This window comes from Corylus avellana, chromosome 10, assembly GCF_965113065.1.
Source record: "Corylus avellana chromosome 10, dhCorAvel1.hap1.2, whole genome shotgun sequence".
Classification (NCBI taxonomy): domain Eukaryota; kingdom Viridiplantae; phylum Streptophyta; class Magnoliopsida; order Fagales; family Betulaceae; genus Corylus; species Corylus avellana.
Window position 1 is genome coordinate 863191 of NC_142499.1, and position 23734 is coordinate 886924.

At 34.4% G+C, this 23734-nt stretch overlaps 3 protein-coding genes across 3 annotated transcripts; 2 read left to right on the plus strand and 1 right to left on the minus strand.

Annotated features, from left to right (window-relative positions):
* Window positions 1–6906: 6906 nt before the first annotated feature.
* LOC132191838 (Sulfite exporter TauE/SafE family protein) lies at window positions 6907–11074 on the plus strand. The gene is made up of 12 exons (XM_059606951.2): window positions 6907–7296; window positions 7422–7581; window positions 7976–8176; window positions 8266–8327; window positions 8428–8476; window positions 8594–8649; window positions 8735–8821; window positions 8904–8954; window positions 9049–9288; window positions 10046–10139; window positions 10244–10384; window positions 10701–11074. The coding sequence occupies exons 1-12, from the start codon at window positions 7120–7122 to the stop codon at window positions 10781–10783; spliced, it is 1401 nt and encodes a 466-aa protein (XP_059462934.2). The 5' UTR covers window positions 6907–7119; the 3' UTR covers window positions 10784–11074.
* Window positions 11075–12686: 1612 nt separating this feature from the next.
* On the minus strand, window positions 12687–19782 carry SRPK4 (ser/arg-rich protein kinase 4). The gene is made up of 4 exons (XM_059572086.2): window positions 19286–19782; window positions 17949–18932; window positions 13636–13683; window positions 12687–13547 (listed from the first exon to the last, which is right to left on the minus strand). The coding sequence occupies exons 1-4, from the start codon at window positions 19511–19513 to the stop codon at window positions 13122–13124; spliced, it is 1686 nt and encodes a 561-aa protein (XP_059428069.1). The 5' UTR covers window positions 19514–19782; the 3' UTR covers window positions 12687–13121.
* Window positions 19783–21477: 1695 nt separating this feature from the next.
* On the plus strand, window positions 21478–23419 carry LOC132161876 (large ribosomal subunit protein eL24). Its single transcript, XM_059572088.2, has 5 exons — window positions 21478–21546; window positions 21790–21865; window positions 21956–22057; window positions 22730–22878; window positions 23072–23419. The coding sequence occupies exons 1-5, from the start codon at window positions 21536–21538 to the stop codon at window positions 23223–23225; spliced, it is 492 nt and encodes a 163-aa protein (XP_059428071.1). The 5' UTR covers window positions 21478–21535; the 3' UTR covers window positions 23226–23419.
* The last annotated feature ends 315 nt before the right edge of the window (window positions 23420–23734 follow it).

Below are 23734 nucleotides of genomic sequence, written 5' to 3' on the forward strand. Positions count from 1 at the left end.
TCGTTCGCCTCTGAAATAATGTTAGAGAATGACCATTCCACTTGGTATTGGTACCTTAAAGACGTGGAGTCCATCTATTCCGGTTTACATACAATCTTACCCAACAGCATGTCTGATTACATTTTGAGGTCTAAGGCAATGAGTAATGTTAAAAAAAAAATACAAAATACAAAATACAAAAATTGATATAATTCTTAAAATTACCATTGAATTAAAATTACTATTGAATTTTGATTCAATAATAATTTTAAAAGTTACATCAATGCAGAAAAGATATGAGGTGATTTGAGCGGCCACTTAATTGGCCTAATGGTTGAACTGCCCAAGCCGGACAGTTTCAAGTTTCAATCACCTTGATCTACAAGTCTTAATCAAAGCAAAATAAACATGCTCATATATATCACTCTCATGTTTTAGCTTGGTAGTAATCAATTAATTGGAAGAATTTGGGGGATGTCTTTGAGCTTCATCCAAGCATTGTCTCGACAGGTGCCAAGAGATGAGACGGTGACATGCACTTAAAATCAAGTGCTTTGGAGCTTAGCTTTGAAATCAAGTGGTTAATCATTGAGCTTTTAATGGATATTGATTTGAATAAATCGTTTAACTCTATGACACGGACTCAATGGCAATCATTTTTCTTTTGGCGGTTTTAATCTCCAATCATAACTCATCTAGTGTCTGTTTTGATACTAATTTTTAAAAGACTAACCATTGATCCAAAAATCTTATGACTATTGAATATTAATTTGGTTAAACCCGTAATAACGATTAGGATTATAACAAAAGATTTATCACATGATCAATACGTTTCTTGTATGGCGATTTTCATTATTCTCCATTCTCTATTCGAAACCTCCAAATTTGTGTGGGACACATATTGGTTATGTTCTCCTAAAATCAAATTAATCAGGCAAGAGACACCAATAATTGTGACTAGAGCTTAATATATAGCTTTGTTAAAAAAAAATGAGCTTAATATATAGTGGATTAGGTGTTTAGACACCAATAATTGCATTGTTTTATGTCAAGCAAGAGTAACTCCCATGTAACTGGGGTCCAAAAATAATCTCCTTTCTATAATTTTTTCCTATTTTCTTCTAGATAACACCAAGAAGAACTTCAAGAGAAAGAAATATCTAGATCTAGATCTTCCATCCTCCCCTTTCACGGTAGCAGTGCTCAGTGTCTTCTCTGTAGGTTCCACCGGTCTCCGTTTCTGGTAGGTTGCTTTAGATCTAGATTTAAATCCAGATCTAGTCTCTTCAACCTTAGATCTGATCGTCTTCTTCAGCCAATGCGTGTCTTCCAAAGAGATGTCTACGATGTTGTGCTCCTCCGCTGCTGCTTGTGGGGTTTTTGTTTTTGTTTTTTGTTTGTCTTGGCCTTCAGGTTCAAGATGAAATTATTGTCCTACCCTTCGGGTTGAGAATGAAGTAGATCGGTGTGGAGGCTTAACTCTCATGGTTGAATTTTTAGTTTCAAGTTGTTTTTATTTTTGTTTTGTATTTGGGCTACCCATGTCCTAAATCTAGTATGCACGAAGCAGATATGTTCCTTAAATGTAATTGTACATGAGTTAGCAAAAGCTTGAAGTCATTTTTATGACTTTGTAACCTTCATAGCTTTTGGCTATGATTTTTAAGAGCTATATGCTTTGTACTGTAAGAGCTTTATGCTCATAAAATTTCATCAATGAAATTTCCATTTTCCTCCCCAAAAAAAAAAAAAAAAAAAGTAACTCTCATGTAGACCGTAATTACAATTATATATAATATATAGATAATAATTTCAATCAAGTCGTGATGTAAATCGAGTATTTTGCACCTTTTAATATGAAGCAAACACCTTAGCTTGAAACATAAAAAAAATAATATAATCATTCACATCAAATCATTTTCATTTTCTTGACAAAATACATAATAAACAAAATACACATCGATAAAACTATTGAAGCCACCGTTTTGGTTGGTTTTTGAGACCATGGTGTTGAGGGCTCAGAGGTAAGTAAAAATTTCAGTGGTGGGTAGTAGACATTGAGTTAGAATAAATAAAAAAGTTTATATAATTGATTTGAATTAAAGATACATTATTTATATACATCCCGATTGAGATTTAAGTGCAAATCCTAAGCATTGCGTCTAATGCAAATATGAAGTACTTTTTATTCGGATCATTTATTTCAAATGAACGGTCTAAATTAACCAAAAAAAAAAAGACAGATGTAGCTATTGGGATGGCTAAAAAAAAAAGACAGATGTAGCTATTGGGATGGCTAACTGCCATTGTGGTAGGTAAATCACCAAAAAAAATTTTTACACGGGGTGTGGCATGCACGCCAGTGCGCTGTTTTGCTTCACCCGTACAAAATGTATTATGTCCACAATTAAATAATGGAGATAAAGACGAAAAGAAGTAATTTGTATCTTACTTGATTGATTTGACCAAAATGATAAAAGTTAAGATGGTACGATTGAGGGCTTTTATCTCTATGCCACTCAATTGGACACTGGCCACTTTCATTTGTACTGCATTCTGATGACCATTAACCGTACAATCACCCTTGCACCTCATGTAGCCATCACCACTTGGTTTTATGCACATTAATTATTAAATATCTGTTTGATAATATTTGTTTATTTTCAAAAATACATTAATGCCCAAAACTACATCAATCTTCTGAGATAAAAATTGGTATTTTTTTTTATATAAACAAAAAAAAAAAAACAAAAAAAACATTCATTTTCTTTTCCTGGGGCCACGATATTTTATTTTAAACCATCTTGCACTTCAAAATAGTGTAGCTCTCAGTCTCACGTTTGTCTTTGTCAGTTACATGATTGAAAAAAAAAAACAAAAAAACAAAAAAAAAAAACATTATAGTTTTAGTGACGCAGTTCCCCACGTAAGCATGCGCAGCTCTTGTTTACCCTTCCTTCATTCATCACGTTCCTACAAAGTAGAAACTCTAGATTTTTATTCTTAATTGAAAAGTCATATTTTTATGTAAAATAACTCTTCAAAATTTATTTTTATCTAGTTTAGCTAAGTTATTTTTAAGTGTTTTCATATCCGATTAGCTATATTTCTAAAAAAAAAAGGTGAGAAAAGATTTGGGAAAAAAATAAAACAGGAGAGAGAAACACTAAAAAATAAAATGGCTCCCTTAAAAAGTGCTGCTACATTTAACTTTTTTTTTAGCTCTTCTAATCAAATATCTATTTTACATATATTTTTGGCTCATCCAATGTGGGAGGTTTTTTGAACATTTGAAGAGCTATTCTAGATAAAAGTAATATTTGGCTCTTCCATTGGGAATGCTCGAGATTATTTGAGATTACGTTTGAAGGTCTTAAAAATGCTTTTAGGACTTAAAAAATTTGTTTGAAGAAAAAAATACTCGTTTAGTAAAAAAATTTAAAGCACTTTTAAGGGTCCAAAAAGCTTAAAAATGGTTTAAATGCACTTTTGACAAAAGTTTAAAAATAAAGTTTTTGTCCAAAAACTCTTTTTGACTTAAAAACTTTATTTTTCAAACACAATTCTATACAAGTTCTTAGAAAATTTAAAAAACAAAACCAATTCAAACATTCCAAGCTACTCGTTCTTTACTATAAATTATATTACAATGCATAAATTAACATGGTTGTTTAAATCTATCCTTGCTATTAGGGACCGGGTGTTATTACTTTTTTCATAAGTTTTTTACAAACTGACTTGATAGTTCAAGTGTCCTACGTACACATAATACTTATTATATTAACCAATAAAAAATTAAATTTAATAATGTTATTATGTTAGTGTCACATAAATTATCATATTAATTTATAAATAAATTATAATAAAAGTCGTTGTACCTTAACCAATTTCCTAAAATCTACTCATGCCTTGAAGACTGTTTTGTAATTATTGGTTGTAAAGAAATAAAGAAAAATTATCAAAATTAAGGAAAAATGGTTCACTTTTCTGAAAGCTTAGGATAATCTTAATAACACTTACGGAAATAAACTTGCTTGGCATATGTTTTGGCTTTGGTTTTGTTAGGCTTGTATTCCTTCCAAGTTCCAAGGCAACCCTTTTATATTTTTGTGTTGGTCCATAAACGTCATTAATTACTTTCAACTTTCCTTTTATATTAAATTAATCTAAAACAAGTAACAGAAATGGCAAAACCAAAAGCTTCCTAAATTTCCTTAGGAAACCTTTGCTTTGCTTTTGTTTTGTTTTTTTTTTTAAAAAAAAAATATATATGCTATTTTTTTATAAAAAAAATAAAAAATAAAAAATAACCATTAAATTTGTAAAATCCACATAATTGAATGTGTGGGTTGACAAATTTAATGATTAATTTTCAAAAAGGAAGGATGAAAAAAATACTAAAATGCAAAGTAATTAATTATCAACAAAGAGAAATGAAATATGGGATGATATTTTCTCATGGGGAATGTTAGGTGTTCTTTTGGTGTTCTTCTCGTGTCTTTTTGATACTATGTGAAAATTATTTTATAAAAAACAAAAAAGAAAGTTCCTCTTATTTCTCTTACTTGATTTTTATAAAATATTTTTCACCTATGATGAGGAGAACACCTAACATTTTCCTTTTCTCATATTGCCAACAATTAATATATTTCTATTTTCGCCATAATAAGAATTTCCCGGCCTCAATTATTTCTTCCAAAAACATAATATATATGAAGATTTTTTTTTTTTTTGGATTAATAATATATATGAAGATCGATGTTCCCGTTTAGGTATGTCAAGTGAAAAATTGGAGGTACAATGCGATATCGCATAATTTGCATAAAGTTTTATTTCAAATTTGGTTTGAGGAAATATTAAAAATGCATGTAATATATATAGTTTAATATATTGAGTTGAAATTTCAAACCCAAGACAAATGTTTTATTTATTTATTATCTCCAAATTTATTTACAATAAAATGGGCAAGTTAACATTAATTCAATAAAATGGGTAGGTTAAAATAAATTTATTGGTTTCTATCATCTATAAGTAGTAACGTGGCCCATTTTTAAAAGAGAACCTATCCGAGTCAACTTGCAAGGCCGTGGCTATGACGTTGGGCTCCTATTAGATCGGCACCACCAAATAATAGTTATCTTTTTTCTTTTTTGTAACTGAAATAATAGTTATCACTTATGACAACGGGGGGTCTATTTATGATATGCCACGCTTGCCACTTGCATAGTATGGTGACCACGTGGAAGTAGATCCGGATCTCTTGCACTTTGGTTCTGTTGGTTTGCAGAATATACCCAAGATTAGGAGGAATACTACACTTATTTTTATTTATTTATACAATTTTTTAAAAAATAGGTGGCCTTTTTTTTTTTTTTTTTTACATATCCGCACGAGAAGAGGAAGGAAATTCGAACTAGTGACTTCCGCTTCGTTAGGCGTAGTCCCAGCCGATTGAGCTACATCTTGGAGACCACATAAGTGGCTTTTAAAACTACAATTTGATCAAAACCCAATAAAGATCTATCTTATATTTAATGGTGATTTTAAAAGTCGTTATGGTTGTGAAAAATTTGTGAAAATAAGTAGAAGTAAGTGTAGCATTATTTCCGGAAGTAGAATAACCATTCCTATAGAATAGTGTTTTTTTTTTAAAAAACAAATTTTATTTTAGGTTTTTTTTTTGAACACATATATTGTTCCCAAACTAAAGAATAAGACTAATTATTTTATTCAACTATTGTTTATTCCTAGTAATTATAACTATTAATTTTTCTGGCGAAAATACTAATTCTACGAACCAAACGAAACCTTAGGGTTTTGAATTGCAAACAATTCAAACGATCTTATGAAGACGAGAGTTGGTCTATTTGATTTGCAGAATAAACTCCTAGAATGGAATGACTATTTCTATGGAATAATCATTCTTTTATTTGGTAAGAATATATTCATAGAAATAGTTATTGCCGTAAGAATCATTAATTACTTCCACGTAGAAATAGCTATTCCTCTCAAAATAGGAAGGAATTGACAACTTTAAAAAAAAAAAAAAAAAACCAAATTTTTTTCAAAAAGTTTATTTTAACCCTTAAATTTGTTTTTTATTAAAAAGAAAGAAAGAGAAAATCAGTTAGAATTCAAGGGGTAGCCGACCACCTCCTGGCAGGACCTGGGGGTGGTCGCACCACCCTCAGAATACCTTGGGGTGAACCCTCGAGGTGCCCCGGGAGCGGTGCGACCACCCCCAAGGTCATCGAGGGTGGCCTGGCCACCTCCAATGGCAACAGGGGAGAGGGTGGCCGCGGCCTCCACCGAGCCTCGCGGTGGCCTTGTCCACCCCAAATCCACCGTTATTAGCCGGTGGCTTTGACAGTGACACCATGAAAATATTAATAATAAAATAAAATAAAAAAATAAAAAAAAAAGAGACACAAATATTTTAAGCGATTTATTTGCTCTTATTCACTTAATTATTGACTTGAAATAAAGAGTAATTTATTTCCATTTTACATTTGGTAAGAAATTAATGTCATGGCATATTTGAAAAGAGTAATATTAGTTATATATTTAAGAGTCATTTGACTCATTTATACCCTGAATTACAATAATTTTAAGAATAACGTGAGCTTGATTTTTTTTCCTTAAACAAAAGAAAAAAATATCTGTAAAACATCCACACCACCACTGTTATCATGCCACGTGTAACATTATCGTATTTAGTAACCTCACTTGATTTCGGTCTTTGGTCTGGCTCTGCCCTCTTGTGCTTGCGATGCATGTTAAATCACCTCCTACTTGCAGGGGCGGAAGCATTTGAAATTTCGGAGATAAAACTAAAAAAATTTAATTTTTAAGAGATTAGGGAGATATTTTTTGAAAGAATATTAGAAAAAACATCCCCAGCCAGCCACCATGTAATTCCCCCTGCTTAGTATTTTCTTTCTTTCTATAAACGACAACCTAGTATCTCTCGCTCTCTGTGTCTCTCTCTATCTCTCATTCTCTCTCTCTCTCTGACGCAGCAGTTTTTTATATAGCAGTTGATGATTGTATAGGCTCTTGAATAATTTAATCTGTGAAACCAGGCATCTGGGCGTTTCAGGAAAAAGAAAATTGTTGTGGTAGTTCTTGGAGGTAACGCCAATGGCGACAAGGGGATTCGTGCTCTATCTCCTTTCTGGTTTCTCTGTGGCTATTCTCTCTGTCCTGTTTATCAGCGACTTTAGCGGTTATAATCCAGACCACAAACGTCCGTCTTCTCCGAACTCCGCGCTGCTCCACTCCTCCTCGTATGGATCCAGCACCGATGCTGTTTGGCCCGTATGTCTCTGTTATTCTCTTCCCTTTCGTCGTGTTTACATGAAAATACGAATATATGCGTTTGTAATTGTATATATGAGGGCATTGATGATATTTGCTTATTGGGTTTTCTTTTTTGGATGCAGGAATTAGAGTTTAATTGGAGACTTGTTGTGGTGACTCTGATTGGATTTCTGGGATCCGCTTGTGGAACTGTGGGCGGTGTGGGAGGGGGAGGCATTTTTGTTCCCATGCTTACTTTGATCGTTGGATTTGATACCAAGTCTGCTGCTGCGCTTTCTAAGTGTAAGCTTCCTTCCATTTTTTGCTCTCACATTCTTTCTTCCTTCCTTTTCATCTCTCTCTCTCTCTCTCAAATATGGTGTTTCAATGGATTAATGACTTTCAGTAAAATAAATTTAATTAGTCAAATACGGTAACTACAATAGCTGAAAAGGCGGCTGAAACCTGCTCCTTTACATTTTCTGTTCCAATTGGTCCCTTTCAATTTCTGTGATTGGTCTCTCCGCTTTTCGCCTTTCCATTGATCCCAGAAATCAATTATTTTTCCTTTTCTGACCCCCAAAAAAATAAAAAATGTACCACTTTTTATGGGAAGACCAATTGTATAATTCTTGTGATATATTTTACTTTACTTTTATAATTATAGAATTATATTTGTAACATGGAATTGTTGCAGGTATGATAATGGGGGCATCGGTATCATCAGTTTGGTACAATATAAGAGTTCCACATCCAACAAAGGAAGTGCCAATCCTAGACTACGATCTTGCCCTTCTCTTCCAGCCTATGCTTATGCTTGGGATCACCATCGGCGTGGCGCTTAGTGTTGTCTTCCCATACTGGCTTATCACTGTTCTCATCATCATCCTCTTCATGGGTCTGTTTAAAATCAACAATATTCTTTTACTGCTCTGTTCCCATCTGCAGAAAATTATTGCTGACGACTTTTTTCTTTTTTATGATCAGGGACCTCGTCAAGGTCCTTTTTCAAGGGACTCGAGATGTGGAAGGAAGAGACTATTTTGAAGGTCAGCTTCTATGATTTGTAAAGTATATACTGTTGTGCTCTTTCTTGCAAAAGTGGCTCCTTTTGTGGTAATGATTGTTGGGAAAAAAAAAATATTGCAGAAAGAAATGGTCAATCGACAAGAAACAGTGGTTAACTCTCGTGGCGAACGTAAGGCAGCACATACAGAACAGAAGCCAAAGTATTTATTTCTTTTTCATGAATTATTTGTGAATGGCTTTAAGTCAAACTTAATGTTTTTTTTTTTTTTTTTTTTGTAAATTTCAGTTCTGATTGATACACAGTATGAACCGTTAATACCTAGAGAAGAGAAATCTCCAATGGTGAGCAAAAGTTTACTTTATCATCTTTGAAGTTTCCCAATCCTCTTTGGTGAGACCAACTGATCTTATGCTCTATATCTTTCAGCAATTATTATGTTTCAACCTTAGGTGGAAAATGATTTCTGTACTACTACTTGTATGGGTGGCTTTCCTAGCCTTGCAGATCATCAAGGCAAGTACTCTCTTTCTTAACAGCTCGTCGGGTTTTGGTGTAAAAAATTATGAGTCTTTATGGTTATAAATTTATTTTGCAGAATGATGTAGAGGTTTGCAGTGCATGGTATTGGGTGCTGTTCTGCCTGCAGGTGACATACACTTGCCTTTGATTTCTCCTACTATCCTGACTTTTTTTTCTGATGTGGGGTCAATCTCATCAACTCTTGGTTGCTTCTGTGTCAGTTTCCCATTGCACTTGGGGTGTTTGGATATGAATCAGTGAAGCTATACAAAGAACAGAAGAAGAGGATGAGCACCGGCAACACAGAATGCATTTGCGAGGCTTCCATCGAATGGACTGCTGTCCACATTGCCTTCTGTTCACTCTGTGGTATCCTAGGAGGCACTGTCGGGGGCCTTCTTGGTTCCGGCGGTGGATTCATTCTAGGCCCCCTTCTCCTAGAGATTGGAGTCATCCCCCAGGTTTAATAATTATATCTTCAATATCAATATATACTTTGAGATTTTCTGTTTTTTTTTTTTTTTTTTTAGTTTTTGTTTTTGTTTTTTTTTTTTAAGAAATGAGAGAAGGGTTTAATTGAAATTACGTTTGAGATGCTTAAAAGTATTAAAAAGTTCGTTTGTACTCGTTTAATAAAAATCACATGGTTAAAAGAAATGAGAGAAGGGTTTAATTGAAATTACGTTTGAGATGCCTAAAAGTATTAAAAAGTTCGTTTGTACTCGTTTGATAAAAATCACATGGTTAAAAGAATATCTCCCTCGCTCTCTCTATTCATATTAAAAATTTTGTTGTTAGTGAAATCTTGTTGCTTGTGGTAGAGTAGTGATATTTGGTCTACCGGCGTGCTTGAATAGTAAGTACGTTGGTGTTAAAATATTATTAAAATAATATTTAAACATTAAAAAAATATATATTTTATAATATTTTAATACCAATGTGCTTACTAAACACGTCGTTTGGTGATATTTGGCCAATCAACGTGTTTAAATAGTAAGTATGTTGGTATTAAAATATTATTAAAATAATATTTAAATATTAAAAAAAATAATATTTTATAATATTTTAACACCAACGTGCTTACTAAACAAGTCGGTTGGCGGAATATCACTACTATTTGTGGTAATATTTTCTTACAGTCTCATAATTTTGATAAAGTAGTAATGATGAAGCAGCAAGAAAATTTGACAAACTTTTAACTTTTGTTTTTATTCGCAGGTTGCGAGTGCGACAGCAACATTTGTGATGATGTTCTCGTCGTCCTTATCCGTAGTGGAATTCTACCTGCTCAAGAGGTTCCCTATTCCCTACGGTATATATATACCTCTCAACATCTGAAATATTTCTGCTATTATTTTTTTGTGTTCCATCTCTGTAATGTTTTTTTTTTTTTTTTTTTCCTTTAACTTTTTGCAGCTGTATACCTGACGTTGGTGTCTGTTTGTGCTGGCTTCTGGGGGCAGTTCCTTATAAGAAAAATGATCACAATTCTTAAGAGGGCATCTCTTATTGTATTCATTCTCTCTGGTGTCATCTTTGCTAGCGCTATCACAATGGGTACAACAATTCTCTTTAACCTAAAACCACCTCTGGATTATCTAAAATCTTGGTCCCTTCGGTTTAGCAGTTTCATAAATACCAATTTCAAATAAAAAAAAAAAAAAAAAAAAAGTTAATGAAATCGCTATTTTTAAAAGCGTAGTTAATGTCTATTTGAAATTGCGATTTCAAAACGTACGTTTTTAAATGTATGATTTTTAAGAACGCAGATAAGCGTTTGGTAAAATTGTAATTTGACTTTTTAAATTGTATATTTGATTATTTTGGCTAATTAGTATGTTTTGGTTTTTTTCTTGTTAAAAAAAACTCTCAGGGGTCGTTGGTATTGAGACTAGCCTGGAAATGATACGCAACCATGAGTTCATGGGATTTTTAGGGTTCTGTAGCAGTCAGTGATATCTAGCAACGATTGGAGCATGTAACCAAAATAGAAGTTCTATGAAGAAAATGGCAAGGAAAATGGGTTGAAGACCATTGGGGGAGTCATGGCCAATACCTAGTTGACCAACATTTCCTCCCTAATAAATAAATATATATTAAAATTTCTCATGGAACAATAAATGGCAGCTTTGTATGATTGTGTGGATTAGGCAGCTGGTTGCTTTGAGTGTTAGCTACTGGCTGACACCTCTATCTACCATCATGCTTCTATTTTTCAAATAAATGCATTTGATTCTTTAATTGGCATATCTTTCTTTGTTAATTATTTGGTTCCTTTTATCAAATATTTGTCCATCTCCCAAAGTAGAATATTTGAAGTTCTCCTTCCACTCTTTCAAACTTATATCTCTCAGTTGAGAGATATATTTTTCGGTATTAGACGTCTCGAGTCTTATTAATATTTTAATTTGATTAGGTCAAATTATGGAATTAGGATTCCCTCGCCAGTTAATTATAGTATATGAATATTTTTGTTCCCTCAAAAAGTAAAAAGACAAAAATACACATCTACTACTATAACTAATTGGATATTATCCAGTTTATTTGAACGGAAGAGAATCCTGTTTCCAAATTATGACTCAATCAAACTTGAGAAAATATTCTATACTTTTCAGCGAGCAAGCCAAAGTGCTACTATAATTACGTTTAAATAGAAAAACTATATACCATTAAATAATTTAAATCTCATTCCAACATACTATTCTCATGCTGATAAAAATGACATCTGTTTTGTTCTCTTATGTTAGCTTTTGTGCTTTTTGTTTTCTTCCGCTCGCACATGGGCGGTTTAGATTGATTGAGACGACAAACACCCACTCCCACAACTCACATGGAGGTCCTAAGATGGACAGTTCGATTTGGTTTCTTCTCCTTTCACATTTTATTTCTGAAAAAGTTGAAGGAAACAGGTCCTGTAGAGAGCAAAGCCAGAAGAACACGTTAAAACACCAAATCTTTGTCTAAAAGCATTTATAGACGGTAAAAAAATTTCGACTTTCTATGTAATGTCTCATAGTGAATAAAAAATTATTAATTGTAAATAAAAATATCAATAATTTTCAGTTCATACCAAACAACGAAAAATAATTTCAGGATGACTATTAAATTGTAAATCAAAAGCCCAAAAAAAAAAAAAAAAAAAAAAATTGCAGAAAGTTTTTTCAATTAATTCTTCCGAAAATATTTTATGTTGAAACAATCACGCTTTTAATCATATGTTGTTGTCCTTGATCCTTGTGTCTTGGCCCTATATAGACTTGGGATAATCCAGAACAGAAATCTTCAACAACGAACCAGTCTTCTTTATTTATTTATTTGTTTTTTTCTAGTCAGAGGCAAGATTCCATTACAAACAAAAGCAAAGCACACATGGGTGGGGAGAGAAGGACCCCCAAACAACAGCAAAGAAGGTTGTGATTCTTCTAGTGATGAATATCGAGGACGAAGGAAGACTGGTAGGAAGTTTAAAGGTTTACTTCCCACTCAGCAACTACGTCGTTTTCTTAACCTTATTGGAAATCAGAGAAATCGACGTCTGTAATAATTTAAATGTATAAAACCTGACCCATACGCTCTTAAACAAATAATTAATGATTGTTTTGGAACAGCATGCTTTATGACATGACATTTTGATCATTAAAAAGGAAAAGACCTTACCTCAAATGGGTTTGGCTTTGATCCAGTTCTAGTTGGAACTCAACACATTCCAACCGTTCTTAGTTTCAACTGGAATTCAATCTGAAAAGATGCTAGTCCCACTAGCCCAACCCGACCATCATAAAACTGAGAACATCTTATACAACATAAGCGAGCTCATAATGCAGATTTGGCTAAATTATGCATGAAGTCTAAAAGATCCAAAGAAAATGGAAAACCCACCTCAAATATGCTCAGGAAAAGATATAAGATTTGGTAAAGTATCAATACACTTTCAATAGAATCTGGATCCAGTACATGGGTCAAATTGAAATTGTTCAAATAAACAATGTTCATGAACAAGTCAGTCGTAACAAATGCCACACGTCCCGTTGTATGCGACTAAATGCGATGGAAAGAGCATCTTCTCAGAATCAGAGAATCTACTTTGTTTCAGCTGTTGCTTCGCTCAAGCTTCTTAGAGATATTAGAACCAAATGCTATCCACCCCACGCCCATTCACAAAACAAATACTCAAACGAAAACAAGAGAAGCAAGCAATCGTGTCTCTCATGAATGCCAGCGGCTATCTAACAAAATTATGCCGAAGATGATAATGATGACAAGGCAGGTTTAATAAGAAACGTGTGCCACGGTTCTACCTAGATGAACTACCAGAGGCTACCTTAGAAGGTTTATCTTTGACTTGTTTACAATCTGAGTTGATGGCAATGTTCCCCATACCAACCTCCATTGCTTCCCTTTCATCCTTCTCCCTCTTCTTTTTCTCAGAAACGACACTTTCCGCTGCATGGTTTTCATTAGAAGGAATAGATGGCTCCAAGAGGCGAGGTCCTGCATTGATCCATGGATGAAGGAGGCACTGAGCTGCAGTGGGCCGTTTCTCAGGGACAAAATCAAGGATTTGAATCAGGAAATCAGTCATGTCATTTGCATCTTGCTCGCTGAACTCGTACTTCTCTACAAGAACCTTGTTCAGCGGCCAGAAACGCAACCGACGGATGTGCCTTAAATCGCCATATCTGTTGAAGAAATCCCGGGAATAGCGGCCACCTAAGGCAATCTGAAAAAATTGTTGGCATTTGGGAAGTTAAGCCCAAGTGTCTTATGAAGTGAGCTTTTGTAAATGATGGGAAAGATACTTTTCTCACCTTGCGTGGCATCATTCCAAGAAGCTCCATCATTAATGCCAAGTGATCCTGAGATCATTAATTTTTTTTTCAAAAAGTTTATATTTGTCAAATATGCTGAAAGCTAAAAAAGTTGTATTACAGGTGAACACTTATCCATACCACTTAAGAAAACCCTGAATCTATGGCAGAAAGAACAGTTAGAACAGCACATATAATCACTCGGATCAATCCTCCTTCAAGGAAACTCAAATCTCATGTTATTAAAAAAAGAAGAAAGAAAGAAAGAAAGAAAAAGCATGCCATGTAAAACATCAAAACAGGCAGTCAAACACCAAGATACTCGAGGGTAATGCAAATGTCCACTCAAGGGAAACTAAAATGAAACAAGGAATTGGAAGAAGAACAGCTTATGCGACCACTCATATAAGACTATATCAGCATTAATATAATATGACCGCTAGACAAACTTTTACAGATTTTATACAGAAGTGTTTGCATGTGAATACAGTGACAGGAATATTGTAGCACAGAATTTCATATAAAGGAAAAATATACAGAACATAAACTAAATTTAATGCACTTTTCAAATTAATGCTAAGAAAACGTTTGAAGTCGTGCACAAGTTCTAATCCAGTGACATGGAAAATTATTTCGAAGCACTTCATATATACATCCAAAAAGGCAGCAACAGCACAGCAGGTCAGCAATGAATAAGATCAATATCAAGCCAAGGAGAAACTCTTAATACTCAAAACCTGTTTCTGAAAGGACACTGTCGCAAGAGAATATACTGCTTTTTTTTCAAGTAATTATTTATGATGAAAATAAACTGCTCTTCTATCATCAAACTGATGCTTGCTAAGATGATTGTATGTCAAAATGGACTTTTTAATCCAATCCAGAAAAATATTTGAAATAATTAGTGTTTTAAAGAGACGAAGGAATTCGTAGTTCCACAATCCATCTTGTTGATATTAAATTATATACATGCATATCAGAGACTAAGAACATGACGGATAAGCAAAAAGGACTATGAATATACTTGTCTTTATTAGGTCTCTGAGAACTAAGTTTATCCTAGAAAAGCGCAAACAAAGATTGTTTATGTTCCCCCACTAGAAATGCAATCTAGTGGACTTTAAAGATTCAGTGCTTGATCAAATGAGTTTTTGTTCCCCCCCCTTTTGGAAATATCATCTCAGTTAAGATCAATACTTTGGCAGCTTGAGTTTTATTCTGCAAACCTAATTTGTCTTAAATTAGTACATTGAGATTAGGACCCCAAATGTATTCAGATTTTAATGTAACAACAAATACTAAAGAAGAAGACACAAACATTCCTTTTAAGTTCACATTATATTCATCAATTTTAAATGTAAATACTAAATATAACTCAAAAACCCATACTAGACTGCACCCAATACCTCATACTCCACCCTTTTTTTATGGGAAGAGGCGATGCCATTTGATTCAAAGACCATTGACAAAGGTAATATTCATATTCATCAGTTGGTTGCATTACCAACAGATGGTACCATATAGAGCTAATATATTTTTAAGTTAACAAAATATGGATAGCTTTTAGCTTGGGTCAGCAGCATCTCCACCCTTTTTTTATGGGAAGAGGAGATGCCATTTGATTCAAAGACCATTGACAAAGATAATATTCATATTCATCAGTTGGTTGCATTACCAACAGATGGTACCATATAGAGCTAATATATTTTAAGTTAACAAAATATGGATAGCCTTTAGCAGCAGCATCTACAACAATTGGCACATCTGATTATGTGGCCGGCGACCAGCAGTTTCGTCACGGGTTGGTTGAATTAGAAAATATAAATATGTTCCTAGTACTTTGCTAAATTTTCGAAAATACAACATATGCTGGACTCAGGACTATATTTTAGTTATGTACAGATTCATGTGAAGTGACAATTACATTATATAGGTCAAAGAAGCAGCTAACTTGAAACTCTGAAATTTAAGGCTGCTACAGAGTAACGTTGGAAAAAGTCTCTTTTTTGTTTTATTTGCAATATTTGCTCCAAAATCCTGCAGTAAAGCAATTAGCCTATGCAACAGCATCAACAGAATAATTCCACTAAGATTTAGTAACTGTGTTGCATTCACTAGTTAGTTTACTCCATCTAGATTAGATCAAATTCACTACAAAATTATGGCAACGGTAACACTAGGATGACCATTTCTTTGCAAATTCACCAGGGTTAGCTAAAGTCCTCCAAATTTAAGTATCTGGGTTGTTTTAAAATCTGAAGCATTAATTTGAATTAAATGTAAAGAAAGGTTAGACAACATGAAAGTTGATGGAGATAAACATTACAGGCTGGGAAATGTCCTTCAACAGCATTGCAAATGATAGTCAAAGCTGTGGCCAAAGGCAAAGTTATGGATGTAACCAGGTGCAGTTGCAGAACTGTTCAGCAATAATTGATTACATTAACCTAACACTATGTTTGACTGAAAGCAGGGGAGGAAAAGGAAGGGAAAAGTTTCGTCCCTTGAGTTATTTAAAAGAAAAATATCATGGGTCCCACAAGAATCAAATATCAAGATACTCTCTCTCTCTCTCTCTCTCTCTCTCTCTCTCTCTTCATGTCCTTCCAATATGGGAGGAAACAAAAGGTTGGGCCCAGACAGAAGGGAGATCTCTCCATTTCCCTTCCCTTCCCCGCTTTTCTCCCCTCAATCAAACAAAAGACAGTACTTTCCTCCCAACATTTTCCCTCACCCACTTAACTTTCCTTCACTCTTCATTACATTGAAAATAGTGCGAGGATGACTATGAGCAACTAAACCAACATTCCCATGTTCTAGGAATCGGTAAGTTTTTTTTTCTTCTTCTTTAATATCTATCATATACTTGTAGGTTTATAAGAGTAATAGTATTTGGCATTCAAACTGCTAGATATTCTTGCTCATGTGCATGGCAGCTGTAGCATACATAAACAGAATAGAATAGTAAATTAAAGTTACATATGTGACTATAATGAGCTACCAAGAAATCAAGAATTCTATTATCTAGCATGAGAGAAATGTTATGACATGTCCGTGGAACTGGTCAAGATTGAGAATAAGTTGTGTGAGTTCTGAATCTAAGAGATCATGAAAGTGTCTGTATACATAATATAGCATGGAAAACTTGGTTAAAGTCTACTTCATCAGTGTTGACACTGATTGTGTAGGATTTTGTTTGTATTGACAAATTGCTATTATGGTTAGCGACATGTTGCAAATGCATTATTGCAATATTACTAGCATTCTTGTCCAGCAAAACCACATGATAAAATCACTTGCAATATTATGTTATTCGACACTATCAGCCTGTTTTCTATATTTGAAAATCTTGGCTGAACTATTTTTTCAGAAAATAATAATTTTAATATTCTTTTTTTATAAAAGTAAACGAACTTCATTAAAACGCAAAGGACAACCCCAAGTACACAAGAAGTATACAAGAAAAATACTTAACCAGAAAAGGAAAAAAAAATGAAAACTAGAAATATGCAAACGCTAATAGACAACCATACATTGAAATAGGGTATTGAAGAAAAAGGCATTCACCATTGTTCTCGATCGTTTTTTTCTCTCCAAATATACCACATCAAGCAAGGCAGGATCATTTTCCAATCAGTTTCACTTTAAAGACTATCATACTGCCCTCTCCAACAAGCGAAGAGATTTATTACTCGATGGGGTATGACCCATGCTAAACCAAAGAAACCGAAGATAGAGTTCCATAAGGCACTACCTATCTCGCAATGAAGTAAAAGGTGATCAGCGGTTCCCCACTCTTCTTACAAACGCAATACCAATCTATCATAATAATCTGCCTCTTTCTTAAGTTATCCAAAGTGAGGATCTTACCTAAAGCGGTTGACCAAGCAAAGAAAGTCACTTTAAAGGGGGCCTTACTCCGCCAAATAATGCTAGAATCTTTAAGTGGGGAAGATATTTGTTATGTTTTCTTACTTGCGAACTCACTAATCGCGTGGAGAACAAAAATAATGCTAGAATCTTACACAGGACCTACAACCCCTATCTTCTAGAAGTATAATTTACAAATACAGCAGCAATTAGAGGATTGTGCAAATTGCATAACTCCTACTCATTTCATTATTGACCATTCCATTAGTACTCAAAACAATGGCAAAAAATATTGAGAAAGAGGCGGGGGCAGGGGAGCAGAGATGAAATTAACATATACATGGCACAAAAGCAAAAAGCATAAGAAAAAAATAGGGATGCAGTCCATATAACATGTTGCAAAAAAAAAAGAAAAAAAGTAAATAATTGAATAACATACATACCTCATCCCTATCAAAGTTGTCGCCACTATGAGGATCAAAGAGTACATCACCAGTTGCAAGTTCAAAACAAATGCAAGCAAAGGACCAAAGATCGGCTGAAGTAGAATATTTAGATCCAAGGATCACCTCTGGACACCTATACTGTCTTGTCTGAATGTCGTTCGTGAACTGTTTGTACGTCCAACATGCATTCCCAAAATCGACCAACTTGCACTTGAGTTCAACTGATGCCAACAGCTTCTGCCTATTGGAGCGGTTTCCTCTCTTACTAGCCTGATTTCCTAGCCCAGTGCCCTTTGTTCCATCAGCATCTGACAATCTATTTGTCCCGGCAGAACTATTAGGATGGTCTTCTACAGAACCCACATTCAATTTCGCACTAGGAGAAGACTCCACAGCACTAGATGATTCTGGATCTGCATCCGCTTCCACAGAAACTTCCTTGTCCGCACAACCCTGAGCCGCTCGCTTAGCCTTTCTTCGAATCTTTTTCTTCTGGTTCTTAGTCAAATCCCCATTTAATGTCTTGATGTCCTTCCCAACTGCAGACTCCAATGCAGACTTATCCTTACTATTTGGAAGAATGAGTGAAGCACCTGACTTTCTGGGATCCTTAGAAGGGTCTATCATTGACATTAGCAATATATTTTCTGGCTTCAAATCAGTGTGTATGATAGAGAGTTGTCTATGCAAGTAATCCAACCCCGCCAAAATATGAAAACAAATCTCCTTCACCCTATGAATGGGCATACCCCGGTATTCACTATATTTTATAAGGGTCAAAAGATTATCTCCTAAGTACTCAAAAACCATACAAACATGCTGCCCATTGGGACCCGAATGCTTGAAATGATCCAAAAGCTTCACTACACACTTTTTATCATCTGGGTCACCTTCAGCAATTTGCTGCAGGATGGTTATCTCATCCATGGCCGCCTCAGTGTAATGTTGGGCACTCTTTTGCACTTTCAGAGCTACATATCGCTGCCCCAATTCGCAAATTAACATAAAACAAACAGGAAAGAAAAAATCCATTCATTCAGTTACTAACAAAACAATAGCATTTTTTGGGTCTCAAAACATGATACATTTTTCAGAATTTAGAAGTTCACCTTTTCTCTTAAAATTTTCTCTCGGCAACCAAATATAACACAAACCCAGAAACGAACAAGATCAATTAAACACTACTATTCTCAAAAATCACAATCTTACAAACCCACACCAAGTCGCATTCAACTATCAAAGTTCACTGCTTTTCATTCACAGGCTACATTCAATCAATCACGAAGATCACCCAAAAAAAGCAGAGAGAGAGAGAGAGAGAGAGAGAGAGTTACCGAAAAGCGGGTGTCCCAAGCGAGCCAGACGGTGGAGAAATGGCCCCAGCCAAGCTTGCTCTGGACGACATAGCGACCGCTCTTGAACGTATCGCCGACTCGCACCGCGTGGTACCCTCCACGCCTGTAGTCCTCCGTGCCTTCGTCCTCCGACGTGTAATCGCTGCTCTCGCAACTCCCATCCTCCGAAGAACAACGTTGCTGCTTCTTCTTCTCCTCCCTTTCCATAACCCCTTTCAAAATTTAGCGATCTTTAACCAAATCTATATAGGGTTTTTGGCCTTGGGATTTAGGGCTTTGGTCTTGGTTGGGAAGAATGTGAAGAGAGAGAGGGAGAGAGAGAGAGAGAGACGTGACCGAAATTTCTCTTTGCTTCCGGAGTTTTGTCTAGCTGTAAATTTAGGGTTTCTTAACAGGCTGAAGTGATCGATGGGGGCTTTCTTGGGAATCAGTGAGGTGTCGTCATCATCATCATCATGAGAAATAATGAGAAGAACTACTGCTCCACCTTTGTGTGCTTTCACCCTCCTTTATTTATTTATTTTTTCATTTTCTATTTTATTCGTGTTTCTCTTTTTATTTCCCATTTTTTTAGCATTTTCTTTATTCTTTTGTTCTTTATTTTTATTTTTAAAAATAACAAAATAAAATAAGTGAACATTAATGTCCCACAGAAATAATAATATTGAAAGATATACACTTGAAAATGTTAAATAGCATTTCTCCTCTCTTATTAATTGAAAAACTTTTGCAATTTTCTACCGTGTAGAGGCATATGGGCTCCTAAATAATAATTTTTACTTATAAATTTTTTAACACAACCTATAAAAATATCATGTGTTATTTGAGTATGTGAGAAGCACGTTCTGTTTTTGTAATGTTGTTAAAAAATATATATAACAAGCTTATACTATAAAAAAATAAACATATACAGTTCTAGTATGATAAGGGACGCTTATCACTTTTATAAATTGGGTTTAAAAAATCTTCCTACAATCCAATTTATTTTGTCCTGAATTTTATTAAAGTTAAAATAGATATTTAAGGAGCGGGAGGTCGATCTCCTACAAAAAGTCCAATGAAGTCAATACAAAGCTCTTGAATTGCTAAAAAACAAATAAAAGTAAATACAAGAGAGCTCAATCAAATTATTTGAAAAAAAGGAGCATTGCCCAATCGAATATCTTCTTGATTTGACCACCAAGAAAGCGCCATTAGATTGACAATTTTTTTAAGCAATCCAAATGATGAGCTATACTTATTTACATAATAAAAATAAAAATAAAAGAAAAAAGATGAACTACTTGAAGAGTCGCCTACATCAACATCAAGGGAACATATATGCAATTATGAAAAATGGTTTTTCTGAGATCAATTGGACTCCCATGAGATAAATTGAATAAGGTTTATTTAAAAAATAAAAAATAAAAATTACAAACCATGATTTAATGGCTAATTTTTACTTGCATGTCAACCATTTTTATGACAGTTATATGAGAATTTACTAAAAACAAATTTGGAATTGCGTTAGGAAATAGAGCTTTTGTTTATAGGAAAGCCTAAAAGCGATTTTTAGCAAAGGCGTTATTTCAAAGTTTTTTTCAAGATGCAGTTCTTCATCAAAGTGTTTTTTAAGTTTTTTTTTTTTTTGCCAAACAAACTCATTTTGTTTACCACAAATTTTTATGTACTAGAAAGCACATTTTAAGTTTATTAGCACAATCTCAAACGGAAAATAGCATTACTCTTACCATATGTATGTGACATAAAGGAAGTGAAAGTTTTCTCGTTTGGTAATGCTTTCAAATTGTGTTTTTTTTTTTTTTTTGGTATTTTGGTTGTGATGAACGTAACGTAAAGGTAAAAGTTGTTTGGAGTATTTTCTATGTAGAATATGATATTCTCAATTTCAAATGACATGAAAAAAAAAAAAAATCTATTTTATAGGTTATGATTTAAAGTTGTATATGAAATCAATGTTAACATATTTTTTAGAAATTTTTTAATAATGCTTATAAGTTGTTGTCAAATGAGCCCTTAATTATTTTTGGGCCGCTCCATCTGAACCATACGCGGGCTGATTGAATGAGAACACGCTGGGCCGAATGAGAATTCACAGTGGCATTTTCGTGGTTCTCTGCCAATATAAGGGCTTAGTTATTCACCTTCCTCATATATATACGATATGTCGATATCTCCTCCTATTCGACTTCTAGGGTTTCTGCATCTGCCACACGACCACCAGCAGCCATGGTTCTCAAGTACGCCTCTCTCTCTCTCTCTCTCTCTCGTCTCTCGTCTCTCTTGTCTATTGAAACGCATAAATCACAGTATTGGCTATGTTTTCGATCGATTTGAAGATTTTTCTTTAATGAACTTCTAAATGCATGAGGTTGTGTGTAAAATTGCTCGTGCAAATGTGGATTGTGTTGTGATGGATTATTCGATTGGTCCTTATTGTTGTTTGATATTCTGTCAATTGATGTATGCTTTTGGAATACCAGGACGGAACTCTGTCGTTTTAGCGGAGCCAAGATATACCCGGGAAGAGGCATTAGATTTATTCGCGCCGATTCTCAGGTAATTTTTTTGATTCAATTTGGGAGCATTGTTTGATTCATTTCTGGTTAGTTATTGAAAATAAGGACCTTTTTCTGTTTATCCAATCAGGTTTTCCTGTTTGCTAATTCGAAATGCAAGAGGTATTTCCACAACCGATTGAAGCCGTCGAAGCTTACCTGGACAGCCATGTACAGGAAGCAGCATAAGAAGGTGAGAAAGCTTTGATACATATATTCATAAGTATATATATGTGTATATATATGAATAATGATTTACTTATTTATATTCATTTGGGATCTTTACATATAGCACCGTATATCTCTTGCACTTAGGTCAGGATTTGCTAATAACTGAGTTTAGATCTATTATTTAATTCAAAACAAGAAATAGGTTGATTAGTTTATATGAGCATTGAAAATGTACTCAATGATTCTTGCCCATGAAGCTTCCGGACAGTTGTTATTGGAATTTTAAACTTTTAAAGTTGATATTAGGATTGAAAGTGTAAATTAATGATTCTTGCCCACAAAGCTCCTGGGCAGTGGTTATTGGAATCTTACTTTTTGACTCAAATGTTTCGATGTGTCATCTATTTCTCGTGTATATCTGGTAAAGAAGAAAGAACAAAGACACATTATTATGATATTTGATGCTGAATTGATTGAATGTGCCTCCGCTTGGCATCTTGAAAACAAATGAAAATTAGGGTGATCCCTTTGGTGGTAAACATATGTTTAATTACATTTGTACCTACTAAAAGCAGTGCACCTAAAAACTAATTACATTTGCTTCTTGAAACATATGAAAATTACATTTGCACCTAGTAATTGAAAAAAAAAAAAAAAAAAAAAAAGTTTCTGACACTGATCTTGACATGCTTAGGATATTGCCCAAGAGGCTGTGAAGAAGAGGCGACGTGCTACCAAGAAGCCTTATTCGAGGTCCATAGTTGGTGCCACCTTAGAGGTTATCCAGAAGAAGAGAGCTGAAAAGCCGGAAGTCCGTGATGCTGCCAGGGAAGCTGCTCTGCGGTGTGTTTTCTCATTTAGATTGTTTTTTACATTTTTTTTTTCTTTCTCTCTGAGCTTTTCCTTTTACTCTGTTATAAGGTTGTCGGTTGTTGTGCAGCTCTTGCTACATGTCATATGCATCTTAAATGTTCCTTTACTGGTTCCTTGACCATTTGTCATACGGATATTTTGACGAATTGAATGTATTGTGCAGTGAAATCAAGGAAAGGATCAAAAAAACAAAAGATGAAAAGAAGGCAAAGAAGGCAGAAGTAATGTCCAAGTCACAGAAGTCACAGGTTAAGGGTAGCATTCCCAAGGGAGCTGGAAAGGGTCCTAAACTTGGAGGTGGTGGTGGAAAGCGTTGAGCCGCTGGACTAAACAGTTTCTATAACCTTTCAGTTTTGAATGTTTTGTAAGAGTTCATTAGCCTTGTTGGGCCGAATCATTTATTATTTCTGTTTTTTATCGCATGTCCGGCACCTTGTTCTTGAAGAGATATCTGCTTATCTTGCTGAATTTGAGTATTTCCGAGAGTAACTATAATTCTACAGTTTTTCTACTGTGTGTGAATGTACTGCCGCACTGGTATGTGAAAGCTCACTATCTTGGGTTTAGGGGCTTGCTAATTGTTCAGATGTCGTGTTGAGGTACCTGGATGATTAAATACGATTTTGTGTTGATGCCCATGTAGAAATGATCCCTTGATTCACATGCTGTAAAATCAAACAAGTAATCTATGTGTTCTTCTGACTAGATATAAAGACGAGAAGTTGTCTTAAAAATAGAAAACAAAATGAAGTAGGAAAAAATGTTTTTAAACAAAACTGTTTCATTTGGCATGGTGACAGGCTGACGGCTTTTTAACTCTTCTGAT